The sequence below is a fragment of the Chenopodium album genome, chromosome 10, assembly GCF_948465745.1.
Source record: "Chenopodium album chromosome 10, dcCheAlbu1.1, whole genome shotgun sequence".
Lineage (NCBI taxonomy): Eukaryota > Viridiplantae > Streptophyta > Magnoliopsida > Caryophyllales > Amaranthaceae > Chenopodium > Chenopodium album.
Genome location: NC_137843.1, coordinates 60,980,274 through 60,998,405, shown reverse-complemented (window position 1 = coordinate 60,998,405; position 18,132 = coordinate 60,980,274). Strand labels below are relative to the sequence as shown.

The 18,132-nt window shown below is 35.0% G+C and overlaps 1 protein-coding gene across 1 annotated transcript; it reads left to right on the top strand.

Annotated features, from left to right (window-relative positions):
- Window positions 1–4,226: 4,226 nt before the first annotated feature.
- On the top strand, window positions 4,227–10,351 carry LOC145562814 (oxygen-dependent coproporphyrinogen-III oxidase, chloroplastic-like). The gene is made up of 8 exons (XM_081623216.1): window positions 4,227–4,881; window positions 4,987–5,062; window positions 6,321–6,415; window positions 7,021–7,104; window positions 8,981–9,068; window positions 9,439–9,563; window positions 9,649–9,747; window positions 10,023–10,351. Exons 1-8 carry the CDS (start codon window positions 4,351–4,353, stop codon window positions 10,089–10,091), a joined length of 1,167 nt encoding a protein of 388 aa, XP_081479342.1. The 5' UTR covers window positions 4,227–4,350; the 3' UTR covers window positions 10,092–10,351.
- The last annotated feature ends 7,781 nt before the right edge of the window (window positions 10,352–18,132 follow it).

The window sequence follows — 18,132 nt, the reverse complement described above, 5'->3', positions numbered from 1 at the left end:
AGATCCAGTCTGAGCATCCGATTTTCTCCCGCTCTGACTGCGGGGGTGTGATAGAGAATATCCATAGAATATTCTCATCTTAGGTTTAGGATATATTTTGTATAAGATTATCTTTGATATCTGTACATATCTTATAGTTACCTAATATGATTAGGTTTCTCATTGTAACCCTATAAATATTGATCAATGGAAATCACTCTAATTGAGGAGTTTTCCCGAAATCTAACACTTATTGAATAATTCTGATTAAAACTGATTTTACTAAGCTTAACTTTCTTTTTTTTTTCTTTTTTTTTTGGAGTAAACTTAACTTTTTTTTTTTTTTTTTTTATTGAACTTAACTTTTTTTTACTATAATTATTGTTTAAAGAACATGGCTGTTATTTATTTTTTTTTTTTAAAAAAGGCTGTTATTTATTAATAATAATGCTTAAAAAAAATGATAGGAAAACAAATGTGTATCTATACTTTCTTATAATATCAAATTTGGTTTGATAATATAGATTTGATTTTAAATACTCAAATTTGGTTTAATAATATAAGGAATTGTCTTTGTACCTAATGCTTTGGTGTTTTTTCCATATAGGCAAAAATCATTAAGTAATTTTAATTTGAATACATGGTCCTATTATTCATATGTTATGCAAGCTTTCACAATTTTTTTTCATGATTTTAACAAATTTAATGATCTCCTTCAATTGTTAAAAACACTTCATATAGTTGTTCTTTTTCTGCAGGAAATCATCCTTCATAAGAACTTGTTGTAACAAATTAATAATTTGCTAATTAGCTTAGCTAGATCTTGGATTACATAGGTTTAAGGTGATGGACTTAAAAGTCATATTATGAATTCATTTTTAATTTTTCTAAACACATGTAGTTAAGCTTACACTAGTTTATTCGATAACTTTTCATATATTATTACAAAGAAGTGTGAAGTATTGTGAATTTTTATTAAACAATATATGCTAATCTTGTGTTACATATAGCATGTGGGATATAATCATCTCATTTTCAATTGACTTTGAAAGACAATGAATTTTTAACAATCTTTCAGACTTTGTGTACAATATCTATACTAATTTCCAGCGACAAATGGTAAGAAAATCATATCTACACTTGAATTTGGCGCTCAAACTTACCGCATTATTTGAAATTTACCGCGTCATTTTAGCGGGTTTACACAAATGTTGTATAACTAAATTTGTAAAATTCTTGAGACATGATGTCCAAGATTTGAGATTGAAATTTGTCTACATTAGTGTTTGGTACACCCATAATATACTTAATTAGACAAAATCAAAATACCATATTTAAAAAATGCATTACATGAAATTGCTATGTAATTAGTTATACAAATAATTGCTACCTATGAACTTAGATATTGTTGGTTGGTTACAACTTTGGCCTTCCTTTGTTTTTATTTATGGTGCGTGCAAGGTCTGTCCATATTTTCACTATTGATTTCATCATTTAATTTAATTATATGAATTTATAAGAAGCATAACACCTTAGATAATTTTGTACAACACATGTAGCTTGATTTATATTTATTTGATCACTATCAAAAAACACATTTTAATTTAGAAAAATTAACATAAAGAAAATGGATCGAACAACATAGGTTTTTGACAATGATCTTATTTACATATTTACAAGGTTTTCATTTGTGTTGTACTGTAATATTTTTTGATACTATATGTATGTACCATCGTACCCAAAACAAATGAGAACATATTTTCAACCGACTTAATTAATGATATACATATATAGAGTTAAGTATAAAACAAGGGACTCAATTTTTGTAAAATGTGGGGAAAGGGGACTCTATTTATTTTATAGAGAGAAAAGGGACTGGGCTATAATGGGTTTGGGTTTTCGGTGGGTTCTAATTAAATAAGGAAAAGAATTGAGTCCCCTTGGTTAAAGAATTGAGTCCCCTTGGTTAAACAACTGAGTCACTTTGGTCAACTAAAAAAAAGGAGTATGTTTTTTTTGTTTTTTTTTTTTTTTTTTTTCTGGTAAATATTTTAATTTAAGACCAATAAAAAAAAAAGAGTTCCATCCTCTTTTTGGAACAAAAATAAAGCATAAAATTACAATACTTTGAATGTTTATTTTCTTCATCATCTTCATTACATCCTTGACCTTCTAACTCCACATTTCTCTTTAATTAAAATCATGACCATCTTATAAACTAACTCTGACTCACGTGGACTGTCAACCAACCTACCACCTAACATAATCACACCCATCCACTTGTTTATAGTTTGGGCATATTAGAAATCTCATAAAAGGATGCTTGACTTTCTTAGAAACTCTCCTTAATGACCTTCTGTTACAATATACACTAGGCTTATCGATAATTTTTTTTTTTCTATTTTTTTTAAAAAAAAAATTAGGGCCCTACAAGCCTTCACTAAAATTACGATGTGTGCTTCTACTACAAATGCAAGACAAATAAGCTACAAACCAGAGAGATGAAGAACATTAAAAAATTATTGAAAGAATTTTTTTTTTTTTTTTTTTTGGATAACAAACATTAAAAAAATTTCAAGAACAAAGCTTTTGTATTGTTGTTGTACTTTCTTAATTTCAAACAACCATATTTTCAAAACAATCAGCAGAAATTATTAATGAAGGGATTGAATTTGTCTGGTAATATAATCAAGGCAATAATGAGGGGACTTAATTCTTCTTGGGTTAAAGGTGAGTTAAGTAACCTGAAAATACCCCCTAACACCAGAAATTTAACCCTAGTCCCCTTTTCCTCTATAAAATAAATAGAGTCCCCTTTTCCCACATTTTGCAAGAATTGAGTCCCCTATATTATACTTAACTCTACATATATATTGAGAGAGAAGAATTAGTTTTATTTCAATAAATTAACACAAACAAACAAGGGTTGGTAAATGTATGCTCAATGCACGTGTGACAATGACCAACTACAAGTAAAAACGCTGGTAAATGTGGTAATTAAACTTTACTAGTTCCACACTTTCATCCACATATTAACAAGGATTGAGAAATTAATTAGGGAAAAATCTTTCTTGATACTGCTTTTTTTTAACATTTAATAGTAATGATAATTAGGTAATTACTTTTAATTGAAAATAAAATATGAGTTGTCATTAACAAATGCTTAGGTAGATATGAAATTTTTTAGGAAATAAATCACCCTATTTGATACTCTATAATGTTTTTAAAGTGTCGTTATGAATTTGAGGCTCTCTAATAATGCTGTCATTAGACTGTCTCTAATTAATGCTGCACCACGTGGTATTTTAATATACCCTTAGACTGTCTCTAATTAATGTTGTGCCACGTGGTATTATAATATACCCCTTTACTTTTTGACTAATAAGTTAGTCAACTTTTGTTTTCAAAAGTTCTTGTTTAATCCACTGTACACCATAAGAAAAAACATAGTCATATGGATTCTTCTTTAATTTGTCTCATACTTTAAGAATATTTAAATTTCAAATTTTTAATTATTATCATGTGATTCAGATATTAACACTTATAAATGTTTATTGACAACTATGTTCATAGATCATGGGAAGGATTTGGTCAATTTTCCTAGACGATTGAATGAAAATTTAAATTTCCATTTGTTTGGCCAATAAAAATTATGTTACTTATGAATCCAAAAATTGGTCTCATTTAATATATCCTATTAAATTATAACTACTGTGTGGTCCAGGATATACACAAAGTTGTTACTCTAGACACTTGTAATAAGATAGCTAGGGCAGTTTCATTCCCTTAATTTTAATAAACTATCCATAAAACCTCTAAATATATGGGCTTGCCTTGTAAATCGTACGATATTGAGTAATTATGCTCTTTATCCTTACAAGCCAAGAAACAAACGCAATGCAAACCGATTGTCTTTACAAGCTAAGAAAAAGTTTTACTCCATAATCTAGTACTAACTGAAATTACAAACCGTCTGACAAAAGTAATAATAAATTCTACGGAGTACTATAATTAATAAAAATAATTATTTAAATTCAACAAACATCACATGAAAAGGACAAGCCCTAAAATTACACATTCCGATACTCATTATAGTCCAGTACAAGTAAAATTTTACAGTCGAGTGTAAAATGGACGCCATAACTCGAGTCAAGAAAGACACAGACTACGACTTGACTTTGTAATAACAAAACATGGGCTTAATTTGGGCGCCCACAACATCTCATCATCTTAAAAAAATTTAAACACATTGCTTTTGGACCGTTTAAATTAATCTACAACATCTCTTTCTTCCTTACTTTCTCTCTCATCTTCTCCCCAATCTCCGCTTCGCCGGAAACCACCGTCGCAACGGCGGCGCTTCACCGAACAATGTCAACATCACTAATCTCAACGCCATTTTCTCTCCCAACAAAAACCCACCTCCAATCTCAACAATCTCAAGCATTTAGTACTCTAAAATCTGCAATTTCTCTCTCTAATTTCACTCCTAAACCACTTTCTCTCTCCTCCCGAAAACTCCCACCTCTTTCTGCCATGGCAATCGAGAAAGAAACCCCAGAAAATGAAGCCCCACCCACATTTCTCAAGGACCCATCTACGTCTTCTGACAGTGTACGAGGAAGATTCGAGAAGATGATAAGGGATGCTCAAGACAAGGTTTGTGAGGCGATTGAGGCTGCAGATGGTGGCGGGAAGTTTAAGGAAGATGTTTGGTCGAGACCAGGTGGTGGTGGTGGGATTAGCAGGGTTTTACAAGACGGTGTCGTTTGGGAGAAAGCTGGTGTTAATGTTTCGGTTGTTTATGGTGTTATGCCGCCTGATGCTTATCGTGCTGCTAAAGCTGATGGTGGGTCTCATAAACCTGGTCCTATCCCTTTCTTTGCTGCTGGAATTAGCTCGGTAAATTCTGATTTTGTTGATTTTTGATTGAAATTTTGAGGTTGAGATTTTGATTTTGTGGGTGATGTTTCTAATTTTGGATGGTTGTTTGTTTGATTTTGAAAGGTTATGCATCCGAAGAATCCGTTTGCTCCAACTTTGCATTTCAATTATAGGTACTTTGAGACTGATGCTCCCAAAGGTATCCAATTATGTTATTGAATTTTGTTGGTATTGATTGAATCATAGCAATTTCAATTTTGATTGACTAGTTATGATTATTGATATAGTTTGTTATCAATGTAGAATGGTTACGGGAACGCAATTCGCTACCTATAGTTCTTAAGCAAGTCTGATAGTGTTCTACTTTACCAATTTAGTTCGTTTAGGATGGTGGTTTGTGGCCATTGTGGGGGCATTAGTGAATTAGGTGACACTGTTATAAACGGAGTACTGTATAATGACATTGGAATGTCTTGTGGCATGATGGCATCACATTGGGGATTTGAGGTTATAAATATAACAAGATTTGAACTTGTGAATGTGTTTCTGAGCTATGTTTAGATTAGTTAAGGTAGTGAAGAACAAGGGAGAGTAGCATAAGGTGATACATATGACTTTAAGGCATTTGATATGACTAGATTAATCATATTTCTTCAATTTTTGAATTTGGTGGGAAAATAAAGCATTTCATGGTATTAGGTGTGTTATGGCAAATGTTCTTCTAAAATTTTTGGTATGGACTTTTTTTGCGAATTTTCAGATTACTTTATAGTTTAACAACTCTATATTACTCGGTATAGCAATTTGGTGGCCTACATTCACATTTCAAAGATGATGCATTTCATTGTGAATTAATAAAACTATTCTTAATGTTAGTAGTTATTTGTATTCTTTCTAAGTCCATTGCAGTGTCGTATATGGATACATTATCGTTTCAATTGTTGTTCCATAATACCAATTTTGCTTTACCTAGCAAAAGTTATAGTGGTGTTGGTGATATTCTGCTCCATGGCTTTCAAGTTTCAATTAACCTTTATTTGCTTTTGTGAAGTGTAACATGACCATGACCCATTCTGAAATATCACTACTTAAAGCCAGAAATTGCTTCATTGCTAATTGTCTATGAAATCTATCTTTTGCTGTGATCACTGTTTTGTGATAAGAGGTAGAATGATGGCTGGGTTCCTGACTTTAATGATCTTCATGGGTTAGCTGGGTGCTGGGAGGCCCATTAAAATTTTCAAATAGTTCTCTTGCTAAAGTAATAAATTGTAGCTTCGAGAGCAGTTTCTGTTGTGAAATTGTGCAAAAGAATTCTTTCTAATTCAAAGGAAAGAGCAGAGAATATGATCTTAGAAGCTTGATGCAAAGCTTTGTTATGCTTTATGGCTTGTAATTTTCAGTTTTAGACATCGTCTGGGTAGTGCTCTCAAACAAATGTTGTTTTAAATGTACAGATGTTCCTGGAGCACCTCGACAATGGTGGTTTGGCGGTGGTACTGACTTTACTCCTGCCTACATTTTTGAGGAAGATGTTAAGCACTTCCATCAGGTATTTGCTCCAATTAAGGGTTAGAAATCTTTGTCAATTTATGATGTGAAGCTGGTGTTTATATAGTTATTATGTTGATTCACTTAATTTTAGGTGAAGAGAACATCGCCTTAGTAGTCTAGAAAATTCACATCAAGTCTTTTTTTTTTTTTTTTAAATTTTTTCATATATATATATATATATATATATATATATATATATATATATATATATATATATATATATATATATATATATATATATATATATGAAGAATCTGTATTTTGAACCTGGTGGTCATAATGTATAATATCTCTGTCCCCTGCATTTTTATCACCATTTACACCTTGCTGACTTTTTTTTTTCGAAAAAAACTATTGAACACTTTCGGTTTTCTAATTTGTGGCTGGCCATATGTGCTTAACAGAATGAAGGTATATGATTGCTACTTGGGTTGACAAGAAATGTTGCTGGCTATATTCATTAGCTGTGTTTATGACAAACAAAGTACATAGTACTGTTTGCTAAACATACTTACATGTTTTTTGATGTTATTGCTGCACTGATATGGTGTGAAGTCTTCACCTTAACTATCATATTATGTTGACATTTGGCTTACTTTTTAGGTCCAAAAAGATGCTTGTGATAAATTTGATCCTAGCTTCTATCCACGTTTCAAGAAATGGTGTGATGATTACTTTTACATCAAGGTTTGTTTCTTATAAGATGGTCATATTTTATTGTCCGCAGATGCTTAATCTTCCATGTGCTGATGTGCATGCGTGTTTTGTACTTTCTTCAAGAGTGGGTGGAGAATTTCATTTTAAGAAACCTTGTTTAGTTGAATTGGGAGAATTTTTTGCTTTGTCTTGCCAGTTTACTGATGTGCCATACTCTACCCATGTCTGCTCTATTGTATGGAGTATCAGGAGACTTGTAATATCTTCTAGGTTCAGTTGGGTCTTAGTGATGAACAACATGAAAGAATTTCTTTGCTTTGTCTGGGCATATTTGCTGACGTGCCAAGCTCTACCCATGTCTGCTCTAATATTGGAGTATAAGAATACTTAGACGGTCTACCAGATTCAATTGAGAAACTTTTGATAGCTTGATGTGTCTATAATCTGTATCTTATGTATCCTAATATATATGTAAACGGTTCCCCATCCTATTGCTCTAATTTATAAGTCAATTTACAATATCAGTACAACAGTAAAGGCCATTTTATCATATCAAGGTAAAGAATTGAGGGGCCGTTTGGTTCGCACGGGGGAATCGGAATGGAATGAACAAAGGGAAAGACAAGGAATGAAATGAAAATCCCCCAATTTTGGGGTGTTGTTTGTTTTGAATAACAAAGGAATGGAATGAATGAAAGGCCACCAGTCCAACCACCTTCACACCACCTTCACACCTACCAACACCACCGAAAAACCAGCCCAGACTACCACCGCCCCTCCCCCGACCACCGCCGACCCTCCCCCGAGCCTCGCCGCCCTCCCCTCCCCCCAAAACACCACCCCTAGCCCCGCAAAACCCTAGATCTGACTGCTCATCTCCAGTTAAGGAGCTCATGCCGCAAAACACCACACTCATGCCGGAACCTCGCAAGTTAAGGAGCTCTGATTGCGCTTTTTGGAGGACATTTTCAGGGAGGACGGCGGGGCTAAGTTGAAGACGCGGTCGAGGGAGATCGGGGCTAGGGGTGGTGTTTTCGAGGGAGGGGAGGGCGGCGAGGCTCCAGGGAGGGTCGGCGGTGGTGAGGGCTGGTTTTCCGGTGGTGTTGGTAGGTGTGAAGGTGGTGATGTGGTGGTGTGAAAGTGGGTAGGGAATGGGAATGGAAATACCTAGGGAGGGTGGGGAATGAAGTTGAAAGGATTTGGGGTAATGGGGAGGGTAAAGGGAATGAATAAAAGTGCTAAACAAACATCAACAAAGGGAATCGGGCCAGTTGATTCTCATTCCCTTTCCTGATTACCCCCAACCAAACGACCCCTTAGAAGTTACCAAATTGCTAATTTGCAAAGGTGGCTAAAATGCCTTATGTTTTAAGATGGAGATAGTAAATTGCTACTGCCCTTAATGAACCTGAAAATAAAAGGAGGTGAATACTCAAATGGCTTCTCAGTTATCACTTTTTCCACTCCTCCACATGCTAACTTACCTGAGAGCTGTAGTTAAGCAGGTCGATTCACTAACCGCGGTTATTAAAAGTCTACGGATCAGAAGATCTTCATCTCCTACTTGTTCTGCAATTCTTCAGTTAAATATATTTTTAATTTTTTAGTGTGCTTGTTTACTGGAAATCATGTTGCTGATGCTTGTGATAAAGAACTAGAGCTCTACCATTATAGAAAATAAAATGTTAGCTCTTTCACGCTTGCTTCTTTTTCTAACTGATTATCGTATATTTGTATATCATACATCTGTTTTTTTATCAGTATATTGTTGGAGTTTGTTTTTATCTTTCTATCTACTGATCTGAATGTGCATTCTGAAATATAGTTCATGTACTTGATATGTGATTTAGTCAACGTTGTTACAGTTATTTATGGTAAGAATTTATTCATTAGCATTTTTCAACAGCACCGAGGTGAACGGAGAGGGCTTGGTGGAATCTTTTTTGACGATCTAAATGACTATGATCAAGAGATGCTTCTTTCTTTTGCCACTGGTACGTATAAGCAGTGAATCCTCTTGTAATCTTTATACTTCCTCCGTTCTTTTTTTATTGCACCATAGGAGTTTAGCCCAAGATTTTTGGTAGTGGAAAAAAGGATGGGAGAGGAAGGTAAAAATACAAGATTGTCCATGTGATGGTATACATAAACTAAAAAATCAAGTGTGAAAAAGTAAGGGTATATTTGATATTTGTAGTATGAACACAAATATTTCTTTTCCTAAAATAGAAATGGTGCAATATTTGTGCTATTTCCTTAAAAGGTAAGTGGTGCAATATTTAAAAAACAGAGGAAGTATAACACTTTATTCTTGCATTCCAGGTAAGATTTTAACTTTTGTGATGTTTTTACTCAACTTTGCAGAATGTGCAAACTCTGTGATACCTGCATATCTACCCATCATCGAGAAAAGGAAAGATACACCTTTCACCGATAAAAACAAAGAATGGCAGCAGTTACGACGGGGACGTTACGTAGAGTTCAATTTGGTATGATAATAGCTTTGAAGGCTAGAAATTTACTCCTAATTTCTTTGCAATGGGCTCACTATTGTATTATTTGATGGGTTTATAGGTCTATGATAGAGGAACAACATTCGGTCTGAAAACTGGTGGTCGTATAGAGAGCATTCTGGTCTCTCTTCCTCTGACTGCTCGATGGGAATATGACCATGTAAGCCTTTTCATAGCCCCCTGTGATCCTTGTACTATGAAGCCTTGTGGGTTATCCCCCTCTTTCAGTCCCAGCTCAAAGTTAACATTGCTTTAGGGCACAGTAATGAGTTTGGAGAAAGAATTATGAGAGGTAGAATGCTACGTGGAATGTTAACTTTGGGCTGTGACGAAGGGAGTAAAAAAGCAATTTGAGAACTGATATGTTGCAATATTATTATTATATGCATAAAATCACTTATATTTTCGATTTCTTGCCACACTTGGTGTTTACAGAAGCCAGAAGAAGGCAGTGAAGAGTGGAAATTGTTGGATGCTTGCATCAATCCTAAAGAGTGGTTATGATCGTGACAATACCTTTGTAGAATCAGCCTGACAACTTTCTCCAACCCCTGCCTTTTAGTGCGACTGCTTGAAGTTGTAGCGATGAGTTCCTTTTTGTTCATAGATTGTATTTTGTAGATTAATTCTGAGAATCATCCGCGCGATTGTAGATGTAATAACCTACTATGAATGTAATCAGGTTAAAATTGTAAGAACTTTGCTCTCTTGCAGTGTTGTTGTTTTATTAATTGTGCCTACTATAAAGGACTAGTTTTGTCAAACTACTCAATAAAGTTTGGTCCAGCTTGATTCAGGCTTCAATGCAAGTTATCCTCTTAAACGGGCTTGGATGATGGCCCAACTTTGGATAATTAAATTAATTAGGGGCAAACTAGCTACAAATACGTTTATGTACTAGTGTACTACTAATAGGCTTGAAGTTGGCTTGTATAAATTTGTTCAAATGTTTAGTTGTCCTAAACTCTGCAAACGAAAATACTCTTTCCTTGAAAAATTTCGCATTGTATTTTGCTGTATTCGGGTCTCTAATGGACACTTGAGAGTATAAAAAGGTTGGTTGGTTTTTCTTTTTCTTTTTTTTTTTTTTTTTTTGGTTGGTAAGGAGAAGGGCCCTTATCGGGTCGGAACTTCTCATAGGTCCTCCCGACCCGGATTAGCGGGCTAGACATTTTGGAAGTGGGGGGAAAGGGTAAGGGAATCCCCACCCCTAAAGTGTCTCAAGTGGGGTTTGATCCCACAACCTCTTGGTTGTGAGATACAAACTTGACCACTAGACCAAGTTATGCTTGGTTTTTCAGTTTAGTTCAGTTCAGTTCAGTTTTTAATTTTCTTCTCTCATAAAATTTGCAGTTCAACTCAGCTCAGTTCAGTAAATCTAAACAGGCCCTTTGTATATTAAAACTGAAATGAATTTAACAAGATTACAATATCAACATAAAAAACTTTGTGCGACCACGGAATGTAGTAGACTAGTAGTAACATTGGTGCATCATTGATCATTGTTGTTGTTTATACTCGTATTTGACTTAAGTTGAATTCATAAAGGTTTTTAACAACATGACGAACATCCATGCCGTTCTTCAGCATAAAATCGTAATTATCATTGTTTATTATGCAAGAGATAATAAGTCAAAGTCAAGGAGGTCCAAAGTGGAGTGGTTACATAATTACTTTACATAAGTTTGGAAATTAAACTTTCTGATAATAGGAATGGGCCCATAAACTATTGTCATTCCTGATAATCAGCAGCGACTTGATTTCAGCCCATTTGTTAACATTATCATCTTAGCCAACTTTATATGCCAAGATTGCCAACCATATAAGTTCGTTGTTTTTTTGCCCTTGTTTTTTTACCGTTCACAAATCCATGCACCATGTTTATCATCCTATACCTTACTAAAGTAGTAAAGTTGACAAGAAAATATAATTATAAAGGTCATGGTTTCATTTTAGTACCTACGAAAATATGCAAATTGCAGACATCAGAAAAGAAAATTGTAAATTGCAGTTCAAAAGTTGTTATAAATTGTAAATTACAACCCAATTTAATTTTTTCATCGGTTTGCATGTCGTAAAATGTTCGGTTATCATTTAGCGGCCATTTTAGCCCTTTGAACTCAAAATTGGCAAAAAATTAACGTAAGTGCCTCGTTTTTACAAGGAAAAATTAGTTGCCCACAAGTCGATACATTTTTGTTACGCTAAACGAGACACTTACGTTATTTTTTTGCCAATTTCGAACGCAATTCGGATCTCTAAGGGCTAAAATGACCCCTAAATGAATATTTTTTTGACACGCAAACCGATGAAAAAATAGAATTATGCTGCAATTTACAATTTATAACAACTTTTGGATTGCAATTTCCATTTTTTTTAAACTGACTGCAATTTGCAAAATACAAGTTTTAAATGACTGCAATTTGCAAATTTTCCTATTACGTAGTTTGTGCTTTAAATATTCTAGCTACTACTAACAAAGATACTCCTAAGTCCTAATTACTACTCGTGGTCCAAAACTCTATGAATTCCTCCTTTTTCTTTAAAGATCTTGTGTTGTATAATGTGCGCGCGGCCACTAATATCAATATAAAAATATATAAATATTATGTTAGAAATTTAATACTCCTACTAATCGGATTAAGCAAGACCATAATGAGCATGCATGAAAAACTTCGTGGAATGAAGTAGTATGATTGGTGCACCATTATACTCTATATATTTCTATATATCGAACTATATATATTTATTCAAACAATATTGTATTTTAATTTCTCCGTAATAAATTAGGTTCATAATCATTTTAATTGATGCTATAAATTTCAATTCAACACTATGTTTTGTGATGTATGGTTATTACTTACAAGTTGATCGATCAAGTCAATTTTACATGGCTTTGGAGGAACATGCGGGAACCACTTCTTTTGTTTCATGCACGTTTACATTCCATGTTGGATTGTCATGTCAAGTTCAATTTAGCCACTTGTTTCTTTTTGTAGCTTATTAGTATGGAGTACTCTGTATAAGGGTGTTTTGCTGTTCTTTGCATGTAGTTTCTTGTAATTCTTAATCACTGTAATAACATATTCCCATTTGACATCATAATTGTTTTTTTTTTTTAACGCAAAAGGGCAATATCATATATTATAGAAAAGCAAATCTGATGATGATAATCATCAGATCAAAAGCAGGATGAGTTGAGAGGTGTGTAAACCACTCATAGATACCAAAGTTTATCCTAATACAAAAGATAAATATAAAAACGATAAAAGCATAAGGTACAGCAGCAGCATAAGTAATAGAAGCAGCAGTAAGTTTGATAAAAAAGGCAGAGAGGAGAAATTGCGAGCTGCACTGCATAACTAGGAAGACTGCATCCCAGGAATTTCCATAGCATATGTTTGCTGAACTTCAGGAGGAGGGTAAGAGAAAGGCACCTTCTCTCCAATCTTGAACTTGGCTCTTCCCAACATAGCTAGTCTGTCAGCAACATAATTAACTTCCCTACTAGCATGAAATACAACAACATCCCAATCTCTAGACAAAAGAGAGGCAACATCACGAATTATATTTCCCAGATCACCATCCTCGAAAGACTTGGGGTCTTTAAGAATTTTGGTTAGGCCATCAGCATCTGTCTCAAGCTCCAAGTGTTTAATGTTTCTTTCCCAAGCTGTAAGGAGACCTTCCCTTATAGCCAACAACTCAGCAGAAGCAGCAGAAACTGCATTGAACTTCATGGCAAAACCTGCAACCCAAATGCCCTTTTCGCACCTAATAACACCCCCACCTCCAGCATTGTCAATACTAATCCAAGTGCCATCTGTATTCAGCTTATGGTAACCCTTGTGAGGAGGAGCCCAAAGTCTAGAGTTCCGAGAACTGGATGAAGAAGGAGTATCCATAGGAGTAGCCTGTTTTAATCTCAAACAAAACACATAATCAACATAAAACTTGCTAAATGTAGTTTGAATAAAATTTATTTTTTGTTCGAAAATGGCTATGTTCCTTGTATTCCAAAGATGCCAAATGGCGACAGAAAAACAACTTTCCAGGAAGAAGTGTTAGTTAGATTAAAATCGATCCATTCTGTAAAATTAGAATTATAAAAACGATTTAAATCAATTTGAGAGGAAGTAAAGTGTTTAAAAACTAAGGACCAAAAGGCACCAGAATTACGGCAATCCCTAAATATATGAATGGTATCTTCAAGAGGGGCTTCACATCTCATAGAAATGGGATCAAAACAAGTAATTTTCTTCTTCAGAGTACAACCAGTAGGAAGAATATCCCTAACAACATTCTAGAGAAGCATTTTATATTTAAAAGGGGTTTTAATTTTCAAAAGGCTTTTCCACGCAAAAGAAGAAAGAAAAGTGGAATTGAGATTTGAAGGAGGAAGAGTAGAGTTGTAGGCAGTCTTTATGGTAAAAGAACCAGATTTGTGGAGGGTCCAATTTAATCTATCAGGAACAACAACTAATTTTGGTAAAGGATGAGCAAGAATTAAAACATATATAGAAGAAGGAATAAGATGAGCAATATTATCTAAATACCAAGCATTGTTCCGTATTATGTGAGACACACGCCAATGACCTTTGGAATTAGGGATGTTAAGATTAGGAATGAGATAGAGGGGGCAATCCCCAACCCAATAATGAAACCAAAGGGATGTATCATGACCATCTCCAATATTAATTTTAATTCCTTGTTTAAGAATGTCTCTTCCACGCAAAATGTCCTTCCAAATCACAGAATCAGAAACTTTAGGGCTATAATCTATAAAATTAGAGTACTTTAAATATTTATTCTTAAAAATATCAATCCAAAGCCTATTTTTTTGAGTTAAAATTTTCCATCCGAGTTTAGCCATGAAAGATAAATTCCACCTTTTCAAATCTCTAATACCCAAACCCCCTTTAGCCATAGGATCACACACCACCTTCCAATTAGTACGAGGAATGTATTTCGATCTATTAACCCTATTCCAAAGAAATTGTTTACATTTTTTTTGAAGGTCATTTATGACACTAGAAGGTAAAATGTTGGTCTGCATAGCATAAACAGGATAAGAATTAAGGACAGATTTAATAAGCGTACATCTCCCGGCCATATTCAAAAGTTTAGCTTGCCATCCTTTAATTTTAGAACAAGTTTTATCAAGAAGGGGAAAATAGTCTAATTGATTTAAACGTTTGTGAGAAATAATAATACCAAGATACCTGCCAAAATTAGTAGTATTAGTAATATTACAAACATCACAAATAGATCTCCTAACATTATGATTCATTTTCTTAGGAAAAATGGCCGAAGATTTTTGAATATTAATAGCAAGGCCAGAAATAATTTTAAAATGCTCAAGCACATTCATCATAGTAACAATATTAGTAGTGGTCGCTTTTCCAAAAAGAAACACATCATCCGCATAAAAAAGATGAGAAATAGTGATATTTTTAGCAATTTTCATAGGTTTCCAAGAGCCATCGTTAACCTTGTCTTGTATCATACAAGAGAGACGATCAAGGCAAAGAACAAAAATGTAAGGGGAAAGGGGGTCACCTTGTCTAATACCCCTAGTCGGAGAAAAAGAATCAGTGATTTCACCATTCCAAAGGAGGGAGATTCTAGGAGTACAAATACAACTAAGAATAAGATTAACTATATTTAGGGGGAGATTAATACTTAGGAGAGTATCCTTGATAAAGCTCCATTCTAGGCTATCAAAAGCCTTGGTTAAGTCAATCTTAAGGGCCATGAGATTAGCTTTGTTAGAGGCCTTATTAAAATGGTGAGCAACCTCCTTTATAATAATAATATTTTCCTCGATAGACCTATTTGGAATGAAACTAGATTGAAAAGGGCTAATAAGCTCATCCATAATAGGCTTTAAACGATTAGAGATGCATTTAGTAATAAGTTTATAAATAGAATTACAAAGACCTATGGGTCTAAAGTCCTTCATAGAACAAGGGGAGTCACACTTAGGGATAAGGGATATGTAAGAGTCATTAATAGCAGAAGGAATAGAGCCATTAGTAAAGCATTCAGAGATAAAATTGGATATAGAAAAACTAAGAGAAGACCAATGTTTTTGTAAGAATAAGGGCTGGATTCCATCAGGACCCGGGGATTTAATGGGGTCCATTTGGAAAAGAATGGACTTAATCTCAGAAGAAGAAGGGGGTAAAACAAAACCAGGATCATCAAAAGCAGCATTAGATTTAGGAAAATGATAGACTTGCAAAAGATTTAAATCAATATCAGTAGATTTAAAAACCTTTAAAAAATAGTCTCTAGCCATATCTTTTAAAAGCTGCAAATCATTAACCCAAATACCATCATCATTTTGTAAAGATAAAATTTTTCCTCTTGACTTTTTAATGTTAGCAATCAAATGAAAATATTTAGAGTTACAGTCAGCATTTTTTCTCCAATCCAAACCTGCTTTTTGAGCAAAAATGACACGTTCAATATGATAAATATGATTGAGATCAAACAGCAACTCCTTTTCCAGATTTACAAGAAAGGTTGAGTATTTTTTAGCAAGAGCAATCTGAATACCATTAATTCTAGCCAAAAGCCTCTTCTTTTTATTAGTGATGTTACCAAAAATATCATGATTCCAAGCTTTAATATTAGTCAGAAATTCATCTCTTCCTTTAATAAAATCAAAATTGTGCACATCCCAATTTTTAACAAAAAATGAAGAGAAATGATCATGTTCAAGCCAAGCAGCCTTACACCTAAAAGGGTAAGGACCACCCCTATGATTATCAAAAACAGAAATTAAAATAGGGCTATGATCAGAATAAGTGCGAGCAAGGTGAGATACCTGAGTGTTTGGATAGGTATTTAGCCAACTCGGATTCCCGATTGCCCTGTCAAGGCGCTCCTGAATAAGCTCCAGACCCTCCCTTGCATTATGCCAAGTAAAAGGGTTGCCCGAAAACCCAAGATCGACCATGCAAGCAGCCTCGGCTAATCTATTAAGATCAGCACACTAAGTACTCCTAAATTTGAGTCCCCCTGACTTCTCCGAAGGCTTAGTAACTTCATTAAGATCCCCCATAAACAGCCATGGGGTGTTATCAGGCGGAAGAGAAGCCTGTAAATCGTTCCAAAGCTTATGCCTCTGAGCCGGAGAAGAAGGCGCATGAACGGCAGTCAACAGGACATCTTTTCCATCAGGGCTAAACTTAAATAAAGCGTGAAAGTAGTTCCTAGTTTCCCCTTCAATATAGTTAATTAATTCGACATTTTTATTGTACATCATCCAAATCCCACCTCTTAGACCATTCGGACTAATAAACTCAAAATCATCATAGCCTAACATCTTAGCAACCTTTTCAGCCCTTAAGCCATCACTCTTAGTTTCGAGAATGATAAAAATACTAGGTTTGTGTGAAGTTATTACCTCCCAAGCGTGAGGAATGAACTCGTTCCTCGTTGCTCCACGAACGTTCCAAAGCACAATCTTCATATTAAGGTCAGGAAAATCAGGAACAGGGTCTCCTTTACAGAACAAGATGTCAAACTTGTCCCATTCCTTCCATTGCATTGCACGATCCATCAGAATCACATCGTGCATTTTCAACGGATTCACTATCGAGTCCACCTCCCTGATGGTGTTCTTCGTTTCCCAGAAATTGATGTCTATCTGTAATCCCACAATTCCTTTTCGAATCGTGAAAATTTTCATAAGGTGTTCTTGACTTTCGAGATCTTGTTCGCTGTTTCCCAAAGAAAGATCGATGATCTGGGGGTTGTTTGGAGGGGGAACAAGGTCGTGATTCTGATAAGACGGCCATGGTACCTGCTGCTGGTACCATGGTCTGAGAGGTTGGGTTGTTGGCGGGGTCGGAGGTGATGAGCGAGGTGGAGGAAGGTGCGACTTCAAAAGAGCCGTGATTTGAAGCAGGGTATTGTACATTAGCTCGATTTTGGCCGGAGTCGGAGGGGTGTCGATCGATGACCATAGGAGAGGAGTCGAAGATAGAGATAGAGGAGGGGTTTGTGCAATTCTGGTTATTTGAGCAGGAGATAGTGTTGGTCGGAAGGGAATTTGAGACGGAGGAGGCGGAATTTGGGGGTATGGAGAGAATGGCATTCTCATTGAAATTGGTTGAGCAGGGGTAATGGGTAGAGCCTGGAAATTCTGAGAATGAAGATGAGATAGTGTTTGTTGTGGAGGAGGGGTGAGAGTTTCCCGCCGGTTTATCCGTACAGTCCGGCGAGGAGGTCGAATCGGAGGTAATTTCGCTTTGTTTTTTTCCATTTGTGCTTAAATCTTTGTTTTGAAATTCCGGGGTTTGTTTATCTTTGTTGTTTTTGTTCTGAGAAATGAGAGAAGATATAGAGGGAGACGAAGGGTTTGCATGAGACGAAGGGTTTGCATGAGACACCATTGCTGAAGCCGAGTTAGTGTTTGCCAAATGGCAGTCAAGGTTAGAAATTTGAGCAATGGAAGATGAAGGGGAAGCGTGTGAGAGTAGAGAAGGAGAAGAAAGATTTAGGGGATTTTTTGTGTTATTTTCAAGGAGAGGCT